This window comes from Colias philodice, chromosome 14 (genome assembly GCF_061535455.1).
Source record: "Colias philodice isolate Cphi_HAF_F1 chromosome 14, ilColPhil1 Martin Lab GWU primary, whole genome shotgun sequence".
In the NCBI taxonomy this organism is placed as follows: Eukaryota; Metazoa; Arthropoda; class Insecta; order Lepidoptera; family Pieridae; genus Colias; species Colias philodice.
The window spans coordinates 4,383,052-4,408,632 of NC_143099.1; the positions used below are offsets into that span (position 1 = coordinate 4,383,052).

Below are 25,581 nucleotides of genomic sequence, written 5' to 3' on the forward strand. Positions count from 1 at the left end.
AAATTGACCCTGTTTGAAAGTCATTTACTAATTTCACAGAACAATTTTAAATTTGGAAAATGTGGACCCTCACTCTCAACCTGTGTCTACTGACTATTGCCACGCAGAAAAAAATACTCCAGAAAGGTACCTGCTAAAGTTACCAGCTCTCGATAAAATAATACGTAAATTTCGAAGAACTTTGTAATATTTTATAAAGGATAATTTTTATTTTTATTTTTAGAATAATTGCTGAGTCGAAAAATGTCGTACAATCTAATAGTCCATTGAATAAAAAGTTCTAGAGTGCGTGAGTTAGTAACGTAAGATGTTTCTTCGGAAACATGTCAAGAGTCCCTAGGTAATAAACATACTAAAACCCCGGGCCACTAGGAGGAGCCCCGGAGTGGGGGGAGTGGGAAAATGGGTCCATTTTTTCATTTTTCGCTTAAATCTCAAAAACGGTACATGTTAGAGAAAAACTTTCAAGGAAAAGTTGAAAGGCCATAAAATTATCTACAAGTTGTACCTGAATCATTTTTTCCTATATCCTACCGTTTCTGAGTTATACGCAGTAAAACATGATTTTGGCTCAAACAATTTCCACATCAATCGATCAAAAAATATTTCTTTCTTCCAAAAAACTCAAAAGTGCTACTTGTGACCGGTACTGATAGATTGCTCTTAATTAGGTCTATAATTGGTAAAATAAACACATTCCTCCATGGAAGCCTTTAGGAGGAATCGATTGTCAAAATATTATATTATGGTAGTTTGAGTTACTGAACTTGATCTTTTTATTTTTTTCTTCCAAAAAACTCATAAGTGCAACTTGTGACCGGTACAGATAGATTGCTCATAATTGGGTCTATCGTTGATAAAAATACCAGATTCCACCATGGAGGCCTTTAGGAGGTATTGAATTTTATTAGGGTAGTTACGATACATGAACTTTTTAACTAACTACCCTAATAAAATTCAATTCCCCGTAAACGCCTCCGTGGTGGAATCTGGTATTTTTAGCAATGATAGACCTAATTATGAGCAATCTATCTGTACCGGTCACAAGTTGCACTTTTGAGTTTTTTGGAAGAAAAAAATAAAAAGATCAAGTTCAGTAACTCAAACTGCCCTAATATAATATTTTGACAATCGATTCCTCCTAAAGGCTTCCATGGAGGAATGTGTTTATTTTACCAATTATAGACCTAATTAAGAGCAATCTATCAGTACTGGTCACAAGTTGCACATTTGAGTTTTTTGGAAGAAAGAAATATTTTTTGATCGATTGATGTTGAAATTGTTTGAGCCAAAATCATGTTTTACTGCGTATAACTCAGAAACAGTAGGATATAGGAAAAAATGATTCAGGTACAACTTGTAGATAATTTTATGGCCTTTCAATTTTTCCTTGAAAGTTTTTCTCTAACATGTACCGTTTTTGAGATTTAAGCGAAAAATGAAAAAAATGGACCCATTTCCCCCCTCCCCCCACTCCGGGGCTCCTCCTAGTGGCCCGGGGTTTTAGTATGTTTATTACTTAGGGACTCTTGACATGTTTCCGAAGAAACATCTTACGTTACTAACTCACGCACTCTAGACCCCCCTTGGAGGGACTCATTCAATGGACTATAACCAAATTAATCAAAATAAAGTTCTGGAGGAATGTGTGTCGTCGACTGCGTATGTTTATTTAAAAATAGTATCTATACTCGCTATTTCGACAGACTTTTTTTACGGATTCGTGCTCTATACTGTTTCCCTAATATTGTTTTTTTTTTTATATATTACATACAGACAGTTTTTACTTTTTTTATTGTTTTATAATATGTATAGATTATCATTAATAATTATAAACAAATAATAATAAAAAGACATATTACATAATTTGTGATGATTTCAACTTCACTGTTTTATACAATTATTTTAGACAACATACCTACTAACTACCGAAAATACGCGTTGAACGAGCGAAGAATATTGTGTATAATTTAGCGTGCGATGAACTTTACGTACGTTGGATGAGCCGGGTGTATGAGGGTATTGTGAGGGCGCGCGGCATGGCGCGTAATGTGCGGGGCTTAATCGTAGAATTATCTGGCTTTATACGCCCTCTTAAAATTGCGAGGCGATAAAAACTTCACTAATTACATCAATATCCAGTTATATGAAACATCGCCGTATGTGTGTAAAATCTGAAACGTGCTATAAACACGACTATACGACTATTGAAACTACTCGAAAATTTATTCATAATACTGGTTATAAATCATAACACTACCGCACACTACTGTGTTTATGAAATTTTCCTCTAACCTAATTTTTACTACAGAAACAAAATAAACATAAGGTAAGTACTAGTTACTAAGGTGTTTAACGATATTGAACCATAACACGAGATTTCAATGAAATGGACGTTATTATGATTTTATTTCGGCTAATTTTTCTTACCAGTGCAGTCAAATTATTTTCAGGTTAATATCATAGAACCATCTTTGAAATATTTATATGTTTTACATTATTTTGTTGAGAACAGATGATCGGAACTATTTTTAGCTTACAGGTGTTGTATAATTCGACATCTGTCCATTTATATGTCAGAGTGGTGAAGAAAATAATTGACCGATACAATTATCTCCGGCCGTAATAATAGATTTTACCGCCTAATGGTACACCGGTAAATTGCGAAAAAATGTTGTATAACTTCTGTTTCCTGTCAATAATCCAATTAATCATTAATATTTGAAACCGCATTACGTATTCATCGGATTAGATATCGTTAAACACTTCTTAAATGCGAGTATTTATACATTATAAGAATTAATTAAATTTTGAACATTTAAATAACATTTTCGGTCCATTAGATAATGTATAGTGTAAAACATTGTGTTGTTAAGTTATTGGTAGAGTTTCAAATTTTGAGTCGACGATTATGTAATTTTTTAAACTTTTCCTATCTTGTCCCGTCCGATTAGGGCCCTTCTGGCCTCCTCCACTCAAGCGACAGCTCAAGCCGAGGTTCGTGGTCCCCGTCAAGGGGGGACGCCCTTGTGCATGTCGCTACCAGGGTGAACCTTCAGTTCACCCCCGCGTCCGCGTTAAAATGTAGAAGCCCTTCTGGCTAACATTGAGAGACACCACACAAAAAAAAAAACCTATCTTGTTTTTATTTTTTATGTTAATTTGTATTATATTGAACTAATAAATAGTTAGAAAATAGTATTTACCTGATCACCACGCTTTCTGATGAACTCTGAGGTTCCGCACTCCATCCTCTGCGCCTGAAAAATAAAACAATTTAAGTAATTTAATATCATTAGCTACGGAATTTTTCAACGTGAACGTAGCTAAAGTTCAAAGCTCGTTATCTTATTAAGTACAAACGAAGATATTTATATTATCCTGATAAAGATTTTACTCAATAAAGTGTTTGATATTTCCATTGTGAGCTCTTATCACGGCATTTTTTACATTATTGTACCACTAAATAAGGTACCATCCAGATTCTAGACAGTATTTAAAACATTCGATAGGTAACCATTGCACTTTGATATTTTCACAGCATGTTTTCTTGTTCTTTGGAATGGCTCAAATGAAACTACTTAATAAATAATTTGGAATTAACATCTACTATCTGCTCTATATCAGGGCAGTTTTAATTTTGGATGTAACATTTAGTTTCAAATGTAGAGACCACATAGTAGGACGTTCTTGGCGTGAAAATAGAATTTTATAAGAGAAAATAGTAGGAGAGACATTTATGTGTCCACATTCCATTCGTCTAATTCATTCTACACATACCTATTGTAAATAAACACAAGACGACATACTTAAATCTCTATATCATTTATCAGATTCTAAATTTATTCATATTGGTAAATTAACTTGAAATTCCTCAAAATGATCAAGTTCACAATAATCAGGTTATATTAAATTGCTCCTTATTTCTGGGTCAGTACTACTGACTTAATTATGAATGTAACGACTTCCCTCTTTAAAAGGAAGTTTTAATGGATCTAAGCTATTCTAGTTCTTGTATACCTATAGTACAATCAGTATAAAAAGTCTCGGCTACATCAAAAGTGAAGCAGGAAAGTGCGGTAATGACTGTCCACCTCATCCGCTACTTGGAGATACCATCCGGTGATTAGCGCAAACGAATTTGTACTTTAATTACCTTGTATAGAGTCTAATATTCTGTGAAGGTATGAAGTTAAATACTAAATCGCAGTATTACTAAGGTTGGAGCTAATAAAGTTCAAATTAGACGATAATACTATGTATAGAAAGTAAGTATATATACGTGTCCCATTTGGTCTTTAATATTGGCGTGTTAATTATTAACCTAACCAGTTATTGTGGCTAATTGAAGTAAAACTTAATGCCCGTTGTTAGGAATTATAATTGTTATATATTGAGTTTAATCTAAGTTAATGATGTATTATGTACGTGTTTATTGATCTATAATTATAACTACAGGTCAATAAACAACACTAATCTTTATTATTGAAGAAAAATTATCGTTACTACATGTGAAATTGATACTGCAAACGTCATTTTAAAACACAAGGCATATGGAATTCCACATTATGTCTAATGCGATTACATAGCGGTGTAGTCATCGCCAAGTTCAAGCTTAGGGCGCCCTAATGGCGCGACACGATAGCTTTCCAAGCTTTTAATCAATATTTACGTCTGGTACAAATTACCCTTTATCCATACACAATAAGTAAGGCAAACAATGTATTGTGCATGTAAAAATATATCTCTTACAACGTGAAAAGAGAGTAATTTCTTTTACCAAGGCCTTTTTCTGATGATTATGATGATATGGCATTTTGCTTGACAAACGTGTTCGTATAAAACACATCACTTATAAATTCACGCAATCACAGATTCTATTCAAGTAAAAGAATCTCTACATTTTCTTTTTCTTTATTTGACTGTTGCCCATTTACCTCTAATTTTAAGCATCACGATTAGGTACGCGTTTCTTTTTTTAAGTACCTATCTACCTAAAATTTTGATTTGACTTTAGATTATAATATTTATATAAGGGATAAATGTAATTAAGTACCTCTAATATTTTAATATAGAATTACAATATAATCCTTTATTATTAATCAGTTAAAGAATAGATTAATCCTGCCTAGGAAATTGATATTAAAACATTACGACAACAGCCATAGACAATATGACTCAGTAATTGCACCATAACTAACCTAGGACTCGAAAGGCCTTTGTGTCGCAAACTATATGAGCAGACGCGAGTTGCATACTAAATTAAAGTGTTTCTAAAATATTTTCCCATTAATCACTATCGTATTTTTAACTATGATGACATTGATTCATAGACTTATTAGGAATTGGGGAAAATAATAGAATTAACGACTCAGTATACTGTATAAATATGGAGAATAGAAGGACGAATGTATATCGATGTAGAGCCAATAAGCAGATATATAACTCTGAGATAAATAACTCCGTAGATAATAGGGTCCCGTTTTACCGTTTTTGTACGGAACCCTAAAACAACTATAACCTTATAAAGTACAATAAACCTAAAATTCATATTTCATAACATAACCAAAAGCAACATAACAATTAAGTAATCTATATAATAGTCGAAAATGTTAGGTCAGAAACTCAGCACTAATTATTTATTTACGCCCTACAAATTACGCGAAATTAATATCAAAGATTGTATTTCGATACGCACTTGACCGAGCATCAGTTATGCACTATTTATCGTTAGGTTACTTAATACATTTAGTTGTTATACTAATAGTTATTATATAAGATCTATAATTTTTTACCATGCAATAAGAATCTGGGTACCTCGATAGAGTTCTATAAACCAAAACTAAATAAAATTTAAACCTGGCCTTATTTTATCTAGTAATCGATGTTTATTCTTTACTAGCTGCTCCGCGCGGTTTCACCCCCGTGGCTCCACCCCTGTTATATATAATACATACCAATATTATAAATGCGAAAGTAACTCTGTCTGTCTGTCTGTTACTCAATCACGCCTAAACAACTGAACCAATTTTCATGAAATTTGATATGGAGATATTTTGATACCCGAGAAAGGACATAGGCTACTTTTTATCCCGGGAAAATAACGCAATCCCGGAAATCCCACGGGAACGGGAACTATGCGGGTTTTTCTTTGATTGTGCGGGCGAAGCAACGGGCAGAAACCTAGTATAATATATAGCTATAACCTATAGCTTTAATATATAGCTATAACCTTCCTTGATAAATGGGCTATCTAACACCGAAAGAATTTTTCAAATCGGACCAGCAGTTCCCGAGATTAGCGCGTTCAAACAAACAAACAAACCCTTCAGCTTTATAATATTAGTATAGATATGAAAATTCATCATTAGCAAGCGATCAAATCCTTATTTTAGTATTACCTTAACCGTAATCATACATAACATAGTACGATGACAATAATATTGACGATACAATGAAAATTATTGGAATTATAACAAAAAAATTTACAACATATAGGTATAACCGTATAAGGTACATCATATTATATTCCCCTAGTAAGGAAAATCATAGCTTGCCAAATGTTTAAAAATGAGAAACGGCAATATATTACATGCTATAAAATATTATCTAATCAAACACATTAAAAACATATATGTGTTTGATTAGATTGCCTATAACCAATTTCACTTATGTAAAAGTATTTTATTTGCTAAATATGTTGATATTCGTGAATAATTTTTAATAATTATGACATAAGTTTGCAAAAACACCTTTTTCTTACTCTAGGTATAATATTATAAATCAGTTAAACAATGACTCTTATTACATTGTATATGTATTTATATTCCCACGAAATGTTTTAATTTGCGGTTAATATAATGGGCACAAAAATATGTAGAAGGTATGTCTTATTTTAATTTAACAAACTTTTATTCATGTATTTCATATTTTGAATCATAACAATGTAAGTTTTACCTATTATTATAATCATACTACTATGAATGCGAAAGTCTGTCTTTCTGTTACGCTTTCACGGCTAAGCCACAGTACCGAAAATAGCTAAAACCCCAAAGGCAAACGCAGGCTACGTATTATCAAAAATCAACTGTTTTATACTAGGGTGAAACCGCGCTGCAAAGCTAGTACTCATACATTATTTTCCTTATATCAATAGCCATCCCCTTCCACACCTTTAGCCATTATGCAGGCAAATATTTAAAATCCATTAAGTATACTACTTTCTTAATTTCCTGATATTTACGCACCTTAAAAAATCACAACGGAGGCGTGTTATATAACATTTTCACTTACTTACATAACATCGGAAGGAAGAAGGGCTTAGGGCGTAATGTATATTAATGATATATTTTGGCCAAATTTAAATAAACAACCATTTATTATTCATAGTCATAATATTATGACTTTTAAGCTCTTTTTTGGTTAAAATTACATAACGTTCGCTAAAATTTACATAAGTACATGGTTTAAAAACAAGGAAATATTTTTAGCTGTTACATTGATGGATTTGTAGGAAAATTTATAAATAAATCGATGGTCCTCGAAAAGAATAAAGGCAACCTTTAATATTGTAAGAAAAAAATGCCTGAGGAGTAAAAGCACACAATACAATTATTGTAGTAGTAAAAGTGGTGTTGCCTTGGTGTTGCGCGTAAACGCGAAGACAGCTACGACATAAACGTAAATATGATAAATTTCATGATATATAATGAAAAAACGATAAGTACACTTTTAAAAAAACATAATATTACATTCATCAGTCATTGGTTGTAGAGGCAATCTCTTAAACGTGTTAGTTTCATTCCAGTCTGGCCAAATTAAATCTTTTTATGTAGATATACCAGGTAACTGGCCTTGGATAACCTTAAACGATACGTCTGACTCATGATACAATAGATTTCTATAAAAAAATATTGATCACGTGCAAATTGAATCGCGATTCTGCAAGATAAAATCAATACTAAAGTTTACTGACTTTACTTCATTTTATACGTTTAAGAGATCATTTATCTATAAAGTTAATAATGAATATCAAGATAATAAGCATTTATGATTATAGTTACTCGTATGAAAGTAGTTTTCTATACTTATTTGTATCTGTGTATTTCAATTCAGCTTAATAATTATAGAATCACAAACCTAGAGCCACACTCATGCCACACTATAGCTCTTCGCCCTTTAAATTACGACAAATTTAAAATAAAGAAACGGTGACTTAGTTATAAATTGAAACGTTTATTTAGTTCATATTTTATTAAGATTGCGATTTCAGGACCTAAAGGAATATAAATTATGTGCTGCCAAGAGTGATAATTACTTTTTGTATCCTCATATAGTGATAATTACTATGAAATATAGTTTTGAAACTTGAATTATCCTTTCTAATAAACGCAAATATTATTATATCAATAAGTATGATTAATTTGTGCAAATTCATTCAATGGAGAGTTAACCCGAACAAAATGGTTTATTATATAATCGTCAATAATATGTTTAACCACTTCTGACAGATAATATATAATTGCATACTAACTGTTCATAGGCTTTCACATATAATTATGTGTTTGGATAATAAATACCATGTGCTGATTGGCTTGTAATGTTATGTAACTTTACGATCAACTAATTCTACATGAATGGTCACACAAGTCAATAAGTTCAATTTATCTTTTCTCTGTTACGTGAACTAATGGTTATCTATTCAGTTTATTTTGGTTAAATTCGCATTCTAAAATATACGGTAATACATACAAATTAGTCCTATTTAAAAACATATAACGGATTTAAGACGGACGCGTGTAATTCAGCAAAAAATACTATGAATAATTATCTTTATCTTAATTTTGTGTCCCCACTTTAACATTTACACTATACAAATTGATTTTTAAATACTAAAAGTAGATACGTCGTGCTACTTATAAAACTTAAGAGTCCCAGTTATCGGTGATCTCGTTTTTCTATCATAAAAATTGTTAATAAAATATACAGTTATGAGCCGTTTAAACGGTCGTATGTTGTATAGGTCAAGAACGCTATTTGAACAAGTTGTTTTGTTCAGTTAATTTCAAGTTATGTAACACCTGTCGTCAGTTGTCTACAACTAGAGTTTTTGTCCTATTGACATTTAACTTTTCACCCGTATCGAATAATATTTAACTAAAAGACGCATTGTTTACTTAATTTCTACTGTTATAGCGGTTTTCTAAGATTGATGGTGTTCATTTGCAATATATTATGTGAATTAACCGTTATTTGCGTATATGTATTTACGTTTTTAAAAGTTGTACGTAAGTATGTCATCTAGCGAATTTAATAAATATCGAATAAAGAAATATGCAATTAAGTAATCATCACAAATATTAATAAAAGCAGTAGTAAAAAACAAACTGATAAGGTTGAACCGCAAACATGGACAAAGTTTATTTATGTATATGCAAGTAAAGTAAGATAATGGAAATAGTCAAAATAAAAAATTCAATGCAATTATTGCATTGCCTTCTTTAGACCATGACCATTTTGATCAATCTATGTCACAAATGCATCTACTAATATTATTAATTAATTACTTAAATCATATTCATAGCCGGTTCTTAAATCTGTTTGGTCTAATTTTGATGGCGAATTTGCATCAGATAATTATGTCTGCTTAATCTAACTGCCAACAAATGTATTCTTTAATAACTGTAACATAGAATATAGATAATAAATTAGGGCAATTGATTTTTTATTAATTTACTATTCAGCCAATAAACGACGAAATTTGCATGAATGAAATTGTCATAAAATTACACTCCTCCAAGCACTCCTCTATAAGAAGCAGTGTCAAAACAAAAACACAAACATATGGCTTGAGATTATCTCACCAAGCGATCACATTACAGGAAATATTTATATCCATTTCCTCCGTTCGCATCGCACTCACATTACTCGTGATGAAACATCGGATAGAGTGACCCTTGAACAGGTTTTCATTAATATCTGCGGTGAACATTCTTCATTATATTTATAGTACTATAACCGCATTGTATGGAGAAAATTGTATAAGAAATAGCTTTGAAACGTTTTCATAACCAACGAGAAAGATAACACAGTTATATCCAGAATATTGTCTACCTATTCAGATTATAATAACCCGATTTTATCAACGAATGTATTTGTGTAGCAGCTATGAAATATACACTACTAGCTTACCACCCGCGGCTTCGCCCGCTTTGTCTAAAACCTAATAAATTATATACTAAAACCTTCCTCTTGAATCACTCGTTCTATTAAAAAACCGCATCTAAATCTCTTTTTTACTATTGTCTCTCTTTTTTATTTTTTTTTATTTTTTATTATAAATCCGTTGCGTAGCCAGTTTTAAAGATTTAAGCATACATAGGGACATAGGGACAGAGAAAGAGACTTTGTTTTATACTATGTAGTGATAACATATACGTAAGTACACACGCCAGATCGACTCTATTTGATCCTTTCCTAATGCCAATAGAACCGAAATGTGTACAACTGTAGGGAAATAAAAGGACGATCGACTGTTTGCGTATTGTGTTAGATAGTTACACTCCTTTGGTTATTTAATACCTCCAATATGACCGGGTATGCCGCGAATGTACAAGCATTGTCAATTGTAATTTACACCGCGTGATGTCAAGTTCAAAACCCCTAACGTATATGATAATGGCACTATTAAGAATTCCGACCGCAGCATGCGAACGAACTACGTGATAACAATCGGATTTGCTCATGGTTTGACAATTGCAAAATTCAAAGATTTGAGGAGTTCATTGTGCCTGACGAGTCACTAGCAAGCTTGATGAATAATGGTACCACGCATTACAGCGCTAACGATTTTTTGGCCACAAATAATAAAACTTGACCTAACAGGATAAATATTTAATAGATACCTTCCTCTATATACAATAATAAAATACTTCTTTACAATCGTTAAATATTTTTTTAAATCGTATCTTTTTTGTGTTTACTATATTAAATTCATTTTATTATTATGAAATGTAGAGACAATAGTAAAATACTTCTTTACAATCGTTAAATATTTTTTAAATCGTATCTTTTTTGTTTTTACTATATTAAATTCATTTTATTATTATGAAATATATACGACCATAAAGCTGGCTTTCAAATAAATGAAATAAAAAATACATAACGTCGTTTTGTATGTAGAATTAACAATGACCATTCCCAGCTTATTCGTAAGAAAGACAGTTATAAAACCAAACTTGAATATGTAATTTAAGACATAATATGAAACTTCGTGAGTAGAATAATTCCGACGAATTTTTTCCCACAAAGCCTAAAAGTATAGAGATAAACAAATAATAAATTAAACAAGATATGCATTTATATATTATAAACATAGTAAGGTTTTACTTTTTTACAAGAAATTAATAAAAACTTTTCATAACGCATAGGATATCTATAAGATGAATTATTCTGCAACTTAAATTTAAGATGTTTGAATGTAAAATAAATATAAAAAATAATAGTGTGTACTGTATGAATATGTATATTGCACCTATACCTATCTAGGTACAAAAAAATCCTGATCTTGGATAATACATCAAAATTATAAGATTAGAAACCGTGAGAATGACCTGACATGAACAAGGAATACTGAGTGCATATAACTTTTTATTAATTAATATTATTCTAACGATTCAATTAAATATGAGTTACAAAAGAAATTAAACAATAGAATTAGTTAAAAATTGTGGGAATATAAATCGCTATACATATATGTATAATGTATATGGTAGAGTCGCATGTTATTTTAATATCTTTATGGTTAACATACAGATTTTCGCATGGATACCTATTAGGTATGTAACAAATACCAAAAAAGTTTGTAAGAATGCATGAATGTTTGTTACTCTTTCACGCAAAAACAGCTGATCGGATCGGTATTAAATTTTGGTCAGACTTAAATTATAGTCTGGACACAGGTCTGCATTAGCACACCGACTACTTTTTACCCAGTTACTACGCGAATTACGCTTCGCTTTCCTGCTAGTTTCCAATATAACCAAAATAAAGTGATATATTATCTATCGTCACATTAGTATTAACGCCGGAGGCTGCGTGGAGACGTGGGAACAACAAATAGAGAACTGAGCAAATAAACGGAACCAGTAAACAACACGGGCCGATTTCGTGAGGACAAACTTTGAGAACCTAAACCTGCTTCAAGTGATTTTTTTTAACAAACAAAGGTAGTTAGAATAATTGTGTAAATATAAACGTGTTAACTGAACTTGGGACTGTTTTGCGGTTTTACTTTCAATGTGAAACTTTTATCGGGTATATGGGTCAAAATGGTTTTCATGTTTTTGATTCTATGAATGCTACCTACTATAATTTTAAATTGAATTGCTTTGGTAATTTTGTAATCTACTAGATCCCCAAAATACTTTTCAAATAGCACTCAAGGAAGTCACACTTTATAACGCAATATATTATAACAACACAATCACGTGCATTGAATTTGATTTATGTCAATACTAATATAAATAACTAGAAACGTAATACCAAGAGGACCCATACATTATTTAGAAAGCGACGCGTGAATGCAGTCAAGGTGAAAGAATAACTTACTAAGCATTAGTAGCACGTATCTAGATATGATCTGCATATTATCGGCTCCTGTTATTTATAGTATTACGTATTAGCACGTATCTGGAGAAGAAAGTATTAAGTACAGATAAAATGCAAATATTTATAGGGTCAACCGGGGCAAATGCAACTATGGGGCTATGGCAACTAGTTATCATAACTAATTTATTAGAGTTGTTGTAATATATCGCCACCTATGATTCAATAACTCAACGACTAATAAATCTTACAAGTAATAGATGGTGCCCCTACGATGAAAACTATTTGATTGATAGGCCATTGTGTCAAACCGCTATTTTGAAGTTGGTGTGCGTAAAAACAGGTGTCGAGTTTTACAGACAAAAAAATTGTTTAGGAGTGATTTTTTGCAGGTGTTTTTGATTGGACACGATTATCACAAGCCGTTAAGCATATTTCATTTATATTTTTAATGCGTTAGTTGACTCTATTTTGTGTTATTGATGCAGTTACAATTGCCTCATGAAAATTTCACTGTGGGGTTATTGCAACTGTGAGGTTAGTTACAATAGCCCCTTATATTTTTGTATGAAACTAAAAACACTAGTGATGTGACAGTGTCGATATTTTTATTATGTATCCTTCTTGGTAGTCAAAATATACTTTCTTTATGATTAATTAAAGATGAACCATCGATTATTTCTTCGATATTATACCCAGAGACGGGTTCATAAGTAAAATTAAAATTAGATAAAGCGTGGTTAAAGACTATAAGTAACTAAAAACGATAGGTAGGATAGTTCTGTGATTGTTCAAGTAATTTTTAGTTAACGGTTGATTAACTAATAAACGTATTTTGTTTGGTTTACGTTTTTAACAATATTTAACACAAAGAATATTATTTGTTCTGACCAAAAACTAAAATTGACTTAGTAGGTACTAGGTGGTACACTGTAATTTTTTTTTTGTTGCGATTTAAAGTGGTAAATCAAAGTAGGTACATGAGATTTTCCTCTAAATAATGCGGCGCCATCTACGATCGCAACGTTATTGTATAGATAACGTTATTGTATATATATATAGAATAATAAAAATATATCGATGAATAAGTTTTTTGCATTCCCCACACTAATTCTCTAACAAATAGTTGCATTTGCCCCACATTTAGAAAAATAAGATTTTTCCTGAAAACTCGTCCTTGCTACACGGTAATCCAGTTCAAAATCCTATGAATAACATGAAATCTCATAAATATATTCTATATTCGTTGTTTTATATGAAATAGAAGAAGAGCTATGGCAGTTAGTTGCATTTACCCCCGACTAGGGGTTAATGTAACTTTTTCTACCAATTTTAGGAAATATTCTCACTACCAGTTATTTATAAGACTACTGTATTGCTTGATTGGTTTAAAATAATCTTGAATAAATACAAAAAACAATAAATGGGTCAAATAAATGACCAAATATAAAAGGAGATAACTGCAACCGATCAAACTTGAGACTTGTTATTTTTTAGTTGCATTTGCCCCGGTTGACCCTATAGTAATATTTATATAGTAACAACATAGTATAGATAAAAAAAAAATATTGTACCTATATAATAAATCACATCAACAGAAAATTTTTATAAATTACAACATTTATGCACAACTACACTCACTCATTCACACACGCACACACGCACACACTCTCACACACCCACACACACCCACATACACACACACTCACTCACATTCATCTAGATATACACAAATGCGCTTACGTATAAATTTAACTTACCTTGTCTTTATTTTTGTTATTTTAAAGCTTTTAGTTTAGTTTATAGACATAATACTATGATCAATATTGGGAGAAGCCTCTGGCTCCTGAGACACAGTTTTAACTAGTTCAGGAGTCGAAGGATTCATTATCTAGACCTGTACAATTATTATGTCAATAAAGATTTTTATTATTATTTATTAAAAAATATTATGTTACGAGTACCTATGACCTATCCAGGGTCCTTCGAGTTAAAGTTACTAGTCATAAAGCGAATATGCATTTATGTATTTGTACAAGAATTCTTTCAATATTTTTAAATTTAAAATGCAGTATATCGAAACATAATATCTGATAGATACTAAAGTGCATATTACATAATAACAATAAATTTTACATCAAAATATAAGGAAGCTATTAAAAAGTCTGACATTAAATAAAAAAAAAAATATTATTAGTGACAAAACTTTTTGTTTGTTGCGATTAACATATTTCGTAAGTGATGGATTATTGTGTTTTCCTAACGAGGAGTAAGCACTAAGCATCTCTCGATAAAAGCATATTTCTGAAGAGATATATAATGGTTTCGTGCATTGACCAATGGAACTCGAGATTTTCTTTCGTTATTTCAATTAAGATTTAATGCATGTGTGTCATTATTTAGTTCGAACGAAATATACAATTTCGTAAACGCACGGTCTATGCAAGTCTATGTCACGTTTAAATTGCATTTCAACATAAGCTCAACTTTAATTCAAAGCTTAATTCAATTGCACGAATTAACACTTAACTGCAAAAAATCCTTCAACTAAAAAGTGTTTTGTGACGAATATATTTAAAAAGCATTTATGCCGTGAAATTCGTGCTTGTTGTTAAAACAATAGGTTATGTAGCAATTTTAAATTAACAATGCATAGGTTTAACATTGCCAAGACGTTGTTATGTAACAAAACATGTTTGCTAAAAGTGTTATGTTTTAAAACAAACGCATAGCCATCTATATTCTTTATAAATTGCCCGAAGTGATTAATAAAACAATAAGAGCATATTTTATTTGTAATTTCTAATGCATGACACGCAGATTATTAGGTAATACTTTTTGTAGGTTTAGAAAGTATCAAATATTACATTTTGTTTAAGGAATATTTATTCAAAACATGTTTAAGGCTAAACGGTTTCTACATAATATTAGTGAACATAAAAAGAAGTCATGAAAAGACTGGCTTGCATGTAATAAAAGTTTACAACTCAGCAACTTACCACGGTTATCAGAGAATACAAATAGCGTCAAGAGAAAAGCATGTGTTTCATAAAAAGTAAGTTTATATAGTCTTATATAGATATTAGCTTTACCGAATCCAAAAATGATGAACACGAACTAGATTTGCAATTTTAATGAATAACAGTATATCTTCAGTTATTCACATAATACAGAATATCGTAGATAATTCAAGAGCATAGATAATTCAAGATAATTTTCCAGAGAAATTAAATTTACCTATACTTGACACAAAAACGAAGCCGGAACTGCCTTAAAATCGCAGGTTCAAGAGAAATGTTAACTTTGCCTAGGTTACTGTTTACTCACTTTTGCAGCGACACAATATTATAATGTTTTTAAAGTACCAGTGTAACCATTAATTTTTCTGATAGCTTTTTCATACTATTTCTTTTTCTGGGAGCTAACTCTCACATAATTACGAGTAACTCTTGTATTCAGCATTTCCGTGTTGTCCAAGGGAAAACTATGTTTTTGTGTGGAAGTGTCTATTGTATGAAATTTGTATTCAATCAATGCAAAGGTTCGCAAGGTTTGTAGTTATTAGATCGGATGGATTTTAGTTTCTTATAGCATTCTATATACATAAATAATAGCCATCACAAGGAAATCTTACAGATAACTTCATACTGAAATGTCATAACAGTTGTAAAAATTTTTAAACCACAGATTAAGTATGGTTTAACTTTGTAAAATTAAATAGTCACAAATCATTCTAAGAAAATTATTATTCTTCCATAATAATCAGTCTGTAGAAACTTGAAGCTAGATTTTAAAATAATATTTCCTACAATTTTGTGTGTTACTGACTTTAAAAAGAAATATGTCATTGTTAATATTAATGACTAAAATAATAAATTATTGTCGATACTAATGAACAGAATGTAACAAAAACATTGAACGTAATTAAAACTTGGTTCTAGTGTAAATTCTCACGCGACAAAGCGAAAATTGTACCAAATTATGTTTGATATATTAGTTTTCATAAAAATTAATATGTCACGGACAAACTGACTAATCGAAAATCATTTATATAGCCAGAAACTTGAAGAAAATTAAAAATATCAAATGAACTTGACTAAATGTTTAATTCTCTACATTATTATGCAAGATGAAAAAACGATATATCATAAATTTTCGACTTATAGAATAAACTTCACCTCTAATGATGGTAGTGGCACTCAAATTAATTTTGTATGAAAGTGAAAAGTATATATAACGGTAATCTTAGGTAAGCATCAGACTTCCAGACATATACAAAATGATATAGAAATCAATTGAGTTTAGTGGTTAATCATCCTCTTTTAAATCTATAAATTATTTTTATACATAAACTTTAATAAAAATTTATTAAGATTTGCTTTGACAATACTGTAAGAAATACGATACATCAATACTTCATTAGTTAGTTCAAACACATAACTCTATCAGACCTCCATGAAAGCTCTAATCATAAACATATAGTGGGTACACACGTACGCACATACTCGATAAACTTGCTCGATCTCGAGCAAGTACGAACGTGTGTACCATGCAAGTCTCAAGACAAATGCTCGAAGCCAACCATTTCAATCCAACAACTTCGATTCGAGCAAGATTCAAACCTCCATAATTTTTGCTCGATGTTCGAAGCAATCTTGTTTGTACGTGTAGCTGCGACTTCGAGCATGTCAGTCGTGAGCGAGTGATTAATCGAAAAGGTTGTGCGTGCGCAGCTGAAATGTCGGACTTTCAAGCGTTTACTCGTGATTTTGTGGAACAATTTATAAACATGTATCGAGAAGAAGAGTGTTTATGGAAAACAACGTTAAAAGAGTACAGCGACAAACGCTGCGTATGATCGTTTAATTTTATTATGCAAAACGGTGGAACCAAACATTGACAGAAATGGAGTGATAAAAAAAATTAACTCTCTAAGGGCATCTTGGAGGAGAGAGAAGAAAAAAATTTCCCACCAAACACAACAACGTATCGTCCATTGCTCGAAGAGTTTCAACGCACACTGAACATGATCTTCGCGCAAGCTTTTACGTGTAGACGCGAGTTCAAGCATGTCTGTGCTATAGCTTTGTTCGAAGAGACTTGCACGACTAGCAAGTACGTACGTGTGTACCCACCAATAGATTAACAAACTAGTCCACGCTTAAGGCAAGCGGCAAAAGCAATTTTGTTTATGGAGTGTTACATAAGCCTACCAATATCAATATCTTATCTAACAAATTGTTTGTATGTCTGTTCTCACCTCTTCCGGTGCGGTTTGTTTGTATAATCATTGTTATGCAGTAGCGTGATTCACTTTTGACTTTCGAGGAACGAAAGACGACTGGATTTTTAATGGGTATATTTTTCTATGGAATTTATGAATGAAAATTATGTATACAGCTTTAGAATTTATCACTTGACGTGTTGAGTATCAAATATTTTTATTTATAAAATTAATAAACATACAGTCATTATCATGCTATGCTAGTATAAATAATTTAGAACTTATATGTTAGTAAAATTAAAAATAATTTGGAAAATCCAAAAGTGCACGCCTCATAATTTTTTTTTTAATAAATATTTATTAATTATTATTTTTGTTTATTTAATAACAATTAAACCACATCGAATCAGACCCTGAAAAATGAAAGGGTTCTATTCCTGAGCATACTCAAGCGTAAGAGAAAAAAAAGACTCGATTAGTAAAGTATTTCGGTCGCTATCGTGTTAACAAGAAAAAGGATCCGCACATACAGACACACGGACGTCCAAGACAGAACTTTTTTAAACTGTTTTTTAACTAGTTTAAATAACAAAAATGACATCAAAAATATCATGAACGTTAAAAATAGTGTTTTTTCTTAATATGTGTGTGTATGTATTATCTTACAAGTGCAATGTATGATACATAAAGACATTTTAAGTTTGAAAAATCAGATGTTTTGCGCGAAGTGACAGTAGTACCCACCTCAACGCTTCGCTTATGAGGCGTGCAAAATATATATGGTAAACAAAACGTCGAGTTGGTCTCCTTATTTTTTATATTTTTCGTTGTACTAAAAATAACAATGTATTGCAAGTCTGTCTACAAAAACCGTAAACGTTTATTCTATCATCAACATAAAAACATAATTAAACATGTTTTTCAATACATTATTCGCTAAATAAGGGTCATCTAACGGTGAATGCTGATTCGATCACGATTAACAATACATTAATTAATGCTATCTAGAAACAGACATCACGAAACGCTTTGATTTGAATATTTTAATAAAGACCGCCTTCGAAGTACCAGCTTTAAGTTGTAACTTGTAACAATACATTAACATGCATGCATACTAGATATCAAAGATTTGACTGTATAAATTACTTGGATTTCACAGCATAACGTATAAGAAAAAAATAAAGAAAAGAAAAATATTGTATTTGAAAACTCTATGGCGCGGGCGTCCTTAAATAAATAAATAATTCCAAGTTAAAGCTAGAAATTCATACCCTTCGTTCATGCTATTTTCCCTTATAATAGCATTAACATATAATATATCGCAATTCGCAGAAAGCAAATAATATGTATCTAGTATAATCCACAATACGCAGCTGCATAATTGATGGACATAAATGAATGGTTAATAACAGCATTATGCACAATCTTTTCACTTCTCACGCCAGTTTGTAACAAGGAATGCGTATACAGTTTCAATGCAAATAAACCCCATTAATTATGAAGCGTTCAATGGCTCTCTGTCTGTGCTATGCTTCGGAGTACGCTTTGATAGTTTTTCCAAATAAAATAGCTGATTCGTGAGAACATATTCCGAGATTTTCTTTTGAAATAAATAAATAATTTATATTATGTATGTATACCCACGATATAGGCAGTCAAGTATAAAGGATGAATATTTAATCAATGCTAGTCTTATAAGCGCGAAATTGTATGTTAATTGTTAGTTTGTCCTTCTCTCTATAATACTATAATAAAATATGTCATGACTTTTTTGTATAGTGACACAAACCACGCAAAAGAGGCCGTCGGCTAAAGTTATAATAAACTTCTGAATAAGTTTTTCTAATCGAATCCATTCAACTCAGAATCTAATTATGTATATACTGAAATGTAAGTTTTATTTTAGTTTTTAAAAAGTTTATGTATTTCGGCCAAGCCGTTATCATTTCTATTCAGCAAGGCCCACTTAAATGAGCTGATTATTTTCTGGTGTATGTGTACAGTTATTTGGTAATATTTTACACATTTTTTGAAGTCGCAATTAAATGTAACATTATTTCATATTTCCAGCGAAAATTAATAATAAATGGAGTCATAATAAGTTTTAGTAAGAATAATTCGCTCTCAATTCTATATATTAATTTTATATATAAAATGAACCAGGGAATTGCATCACTAAGATGGCGGATATAATATAATATTATATTGGAGCAGAAACAGGTGAGATCCCAAAGGTATTATGTGAATGTTTTGAAAGTAACGGACCAAAGTCACATACCGTAAAATAATTATGTATGGCATGCGTATAATATTTTGCAAACAAACAGATATTGTGAAATTAGAATTGTATACTTTCATCTTTTCGAAAATTTGCTAGATAAATATTTTCAATTAAATGTGAATTTTCCAGATAAATTATTTGGAGAAGATAATTAAACCGATGTTTCTGGTATGTTATAATTTTTCTATCGTTTTAGAATTTTTGTCTCATACAAATCGTCAATTAATCAATCCCAATTAAAAAAGTTTTATTGGCTCTAATTTTTCCAATCAATATTCATTGCCATAATTGATTACCTATTAAAAGGAACTATAATTTAATTAACATTGTATTTGAAAGCGGCACCTCCATATGCTGTACCCAAAATGGTGATGTTGACGCGTGATCGACAGCTACGGCCGATGAAAGCGTGCCGTTGCCCCATATACATTGTTATATAAAACAATAATTAAGTTTTATGGTGAAACTATGTGATTATATTTGCATGTAGGCTGGCAGTATTGGACCAAATTATTGACAAATTATATGTTTCGGTACCGTTCGGCACGTGAGTGGCAAACAGATTCGATGAAAGGCTTTCAGCAATTAATTATAGTAAGCTATGTATGGCAAAAAGAAGTCAATATTTGAGTACAAGCAAAAAGCCTCGGTCTACTTTCTGATTAAATTAAAAAGCGTACTCTCGATTTTGTTACTGGCGAAATTGCAGCACTTGCATTGCTAATATCACTTCTTCTTCTTAATATTACTTCGTTTCTTTTGTAAGTTTCAGGTTCTACCTCTACTATACAGGATGTAGTGTAAAGCACAAATGAAATGGATTATTTAATTAGAGATTATCGATATAAACTTCCCAGCACTAAGTCGGTCAAGGCATGACCGAGGTCAGCTCCAGCATTGTCAGAGATGATCGTGGTCATCGAAGCGAAGCAGTGAATTGAAGCCAATTCTTCAACAAACTATTGTTATAGGGATGTCCGCGTTTCAAGTAATTATTCCGATTATCATCACTAGAACCCGAAATTGAAATATAGCTGTTGTGATGTTAATACAATCAATAGATGCGGAACAGCCAAAGGGTTTATTTTTAAAATAAAATCTATCAAACGTACATCATTTTCATTATTTCTTATCAATGATTTCTTGCCTTTAATATGTAAACAAATTGTGGTAAATAAAGTACCCATTACAAGGTTACATCCTTATTTCATTTTATGACTTAGAAATATATAAAAGCTCTAATAACATTTAACCTACGCACTATTAATAAAAGAGACAAGTCTTCAAATATTGAGACGACTTTACTAATTTGGGTCGGATGATAATTAACAAGGTGTCATTCGATCCCAAAGATCCAAATAAATACAGCTGACGTTTTATTATCTTCTAAAAAACATTATATTATATTTTTGTGGATTTATTTCCGCCATCAATCAGGTAAAATATTTGAAAATTACCTGTATTGAAAAGAGAGAAAAAATGAATTATTAACATTCAATTGACAAAGTCACATTTTAAACTATTTTTCCTTTAACTAACCTTTTTTACAGCGCGTTCAATTGTAACGGTTTGGCAGTGAAAAGCCGTATCGAAGTAACAATTCAACATAATTAAAGAGAACGAATACTCCATTAAACAAAAGTATAATAAAATCTAATGAAACAGATAAGGCTTGGATGTAAACAGAACATGTTCTTGACCTGCATTGCCGTCAACCATTGTGCAGTGGGTGTTGATGATCGTAATCAGCATTGTATCGGTTACCTGCCTACATGTCACGAGAGTATTGACTTACATGGCAATCATACCCTGTCTTAAATAACAACCGAATGGCGATAATTTTACAACATTATATGGTCAGGACCACATATTCGTTCTAATGGTTATATTGGGCCCAATTAAACTCAAATACAAAACATATTTTCGCTTATTTTAGAAAGGTTTTAAAGTCGTTAAGGTTCTTAATTTGTTTGTTTACAAGTGGACCAAGAGGCAGTTTGGTAACATTTGTGTGGGTATTTCAAAATAATTAGAGTTATATGAAGATCTTGATAAAAATAACAATGTAAACAAAATTTGTGTAATGTAAACAAAACAAAAAATGTCTTATTCCGTTTATACTTCAATGTCAGTATGATCATATGAATGGAGTTAGCCTTAGCTGGGAAGAATTCCGTTCACTGTTTATTCTGTTACATGATACATCAATTAATATAGAAGCACAGTATTACCATCCTACAGTATGGCGACGAATGTACTTGTGCAGAGAAACGGAGGGGAACTGGCGGGGGGTCGGGCGACGCGGGCCGCTTAATGCAATCACGCTGAGTTTGCATTAACTATCGCGAAAGGACGACGCAGTCGTATTTTTTGTGTAATAATTTTATTATACATAGGTACTTACATATTCTATTATGACGCGCAAAAACTGTTCCGTTTACGGATGTAAATCTACATTGAAATCCCAGAAGGAAACAATATTTCAGAAAGATTGTATTAATTGTATCTGTTGAATTAAAATCAAAGCTATGTATATGTTGTCCTCATTATTTTCTAATCAGATTGTACATCCCAATGCGAATGCATTACTTAGTTAAATGGTATAATAATGTATATGCATGCAATGGATGTTCTTAATTGCATATAAGGTATATGCAATTAAGAACATCCAAAAATAAAGTGTCCACGTAAATAATATTTAGCAGTGCAATATCTGTAATTATATATTTATGAACAAATAATTACTTACATCAGATTTAATAATCGCAATTATTTTGAATGTACATATGAATAAATGATTTCATCATAATATTAATAATCAAAATTGTTTTATTTCCCATTTGTTGCAACCCTAGCGTATTTTCGTGTGGCAGCGTAAGTACCTACGCTGGCGGCGGCATCGCGCGACATCAAAGGCGATTCCTTACTGTAGGAAATAATATTGTAATACTGTGATAGAAGTATACGACTGAGTAGTAGCAGGACATGTAGCCAAACTACTTCAGAAAGCACAACTCGTTCATTATATTAGGACAAATATTCCCCATATAACATTACGAAACTGTCTCGGGAATTCACCCTTAGGGGCAGCCACGTAATTTCCTACCCAGGCATAAATTACATGTATTATGTAATTCCCAAACACACTGCACATCGGAATATCAAACCAAATAAAATGAATGTAACTCATGACCTGTTTACAAACAAAAAGCCGACACACACGGTTGCATTAAACTATTCTATTAAGTTATAAAATGGCAGAGGCGCGGCATGTTTTATAAAGTAGCGTTTAAGTTAAAAATGGTTAACATCATATTGCAACAAAATATGTAAAGATATTAGTGCGTTGTTTTTATAATTGAACATTAGATAAACAAACATATTTACCTACTGTTTTAACAGAAAAAAAAAAATGCGTATAAAATGCGTGTAAAATTTTGCGTCAATTTATAGTTGAAATCTTTAAGAGATTATCGATGAAAAGCTCTACATATGAAAAACTCTACATCAGTTAAGAGGCCTTCATTTACAGTTTCATAAAACTCCTAGACTTTGTATCGGAAATTCTTTTAAATCGAACCTAAGTACATTACAATTTTCCAACTATTCTCACGTTCACCACATACACTGGTGTATTCCACGAAGCCGATCAAGAGCGCCAAGTAACATGATACTGTAAGAAAATACCTTATGAACGTATCTTTATAAACCCTTGCGTGTGAACCGACTACTTCGAATAATTCGAAGCCTTGACACGTGGATTAAGTCGTGGATATTAATTAAAATGACACTTGTTTAGGGTCACGGTTCAAACACGAATATTCAACCAAGCTGCCGTAATTTGACAGGTTTTGTGGATGGTTATAATTGTTTAATTGTCGTTTGCTGGCAGTTGTTATTTACAAATCGTTTTTTTGATGCAATTAATAAACGGCATTGCTTTGTATATCTTACAAAGAATACATAAAAAATGAGTAGAATTATAATTATAAAAGATGATTTAACTATGTATGACTAATTAATGTAACATATGATTTTCCTCGCATATGAATCATTGCAAAACATTTCAAATTGCACCATTGTCGCCAAATATACAGACTTCATAATATGCATTTGTATTTTCAGTTAACATTATAACATTCAGCGAGTATTGTTTTTCTTATAAGTAACAGAACGATTTATATTGCATCATCGAATGCTAAGATCCGATTGTCAGTCCTTATTTAGCCACCACTCAGCAGAGTTGACGTGATGTCAGTAACCTCTTATTATATCGCCTGTAAAAACTAAATATCGCTTGCTCTGTCCATTCTGTTCTTTTTACGTATTATGTAATCATGAATGTCAGAACGTTATGTGGAGAAAAAATAGTAAACCACAGCCAACCTGGCAGCCGTAATATCTATGAGATAATTGTCTGTACGGATGAAGAACTGTTAAAACGTGGTTAGGAAAAAGTATTTTAAGTAACATATGAAGTTTTCAATGAAAAGATTATTCATGTTGGTCGGTTTTAAATCCTTCCTGCCCTTGAACTTGAATGAGACGCAGTAAAATCAAAGAACAATTGTATTAATTTTTATGGCAATTAAATTAAATTAACGACAAGTTCAAGAATATCGGACTATCTAAATAAGCGAAGCGCGATTAGATACGCCTATGCAGTTTTTGCATAAAATATATCGCAAAAAATTCAATACTTTTCAAAATTAACACTGAATAAGTTCCTAGCTGTAATTACCTTTAGATCACTTGAAATATTGTGGAAGATCGCTTTTTAACAACTAAAACATTCACTTACCTTAAGTAATTTGCTCAGTATTACAGCAAGACATTTTTACGAAAAGAATCCCCACCTGCAACAAGAGAAGTACTTAATCAAAATTATGAAAACATAATGTGGTTTCTTACAAGTAATTATTATGTAATTCACTGGATATTATCCAAAACCTGTCGCTTGCATAATGTCGTCAAGTGCATCACGTGTCATTCACCTGGAGTCTGCCGGGCCGCTGATTATTTCTGTATTTAATACTTTCACTGTATTATTTGTATATCGGAATACAATGTATAATTATTTGGTCTACTTCCGACTTAATATAGAAAACGTAATTAGGTCCGCACGCAATTCAAATGAATTAAATGCAATGACAACAAATTCTAAGCAATTGTACTCGACTTATTTTATTCATTTGTTACATTTATTTGACAATCATGCTTATTACAAGTTCCTATTTGTAAATCGTTATCTAATAAATACATATATAGAACTGTTCAACGTATTAGTTTTAATTGAAATATCAAGCTATAACATAATACATCAATAAATGTAGACGCATTATTACAAATGCATAAAGGAATCCCTATGACGGTAAGGAAATGAATTAAAGCACACATGTGAAGGGCTTCATATCCGTTTCCATGCATTTAACATTAATATGTGAATGAAATAATATATCCCATCCTTAAT

The 25,581-nt window shown here is 31.4% G+C and overlaps 1 protein-coding gene across 4 annotated transcripts in view; it reads right to left on the reverse strand.

Annotated features, from left to right (window-relative positions):
- Positions 1–25,581, reverse strand: part of LOC149482770 (uncharacterized) — a 100,424-nt gene that overhangs the window by 28,608 nt on the left and 46,235 nt on the right. For 3 of the 4 annotated variants that reach the window (XM_089703248.1, XM_089703246.1, XM_089703245.1), the window contains exon 5: positions 3,207–3,260. In XM_089703248.1, coding sequence (XP_089559374.1) covers positions 3,207–3,260 — 54 coding nt within the window. Of the gene's footprint in view, positions 1–3,206; positions 3,261–24,912; positions 24,968–25,581 lie in introns of all 4 variants that reach the window. The other variant, XM_089703249.1, reaches the window with a different exon arrangement.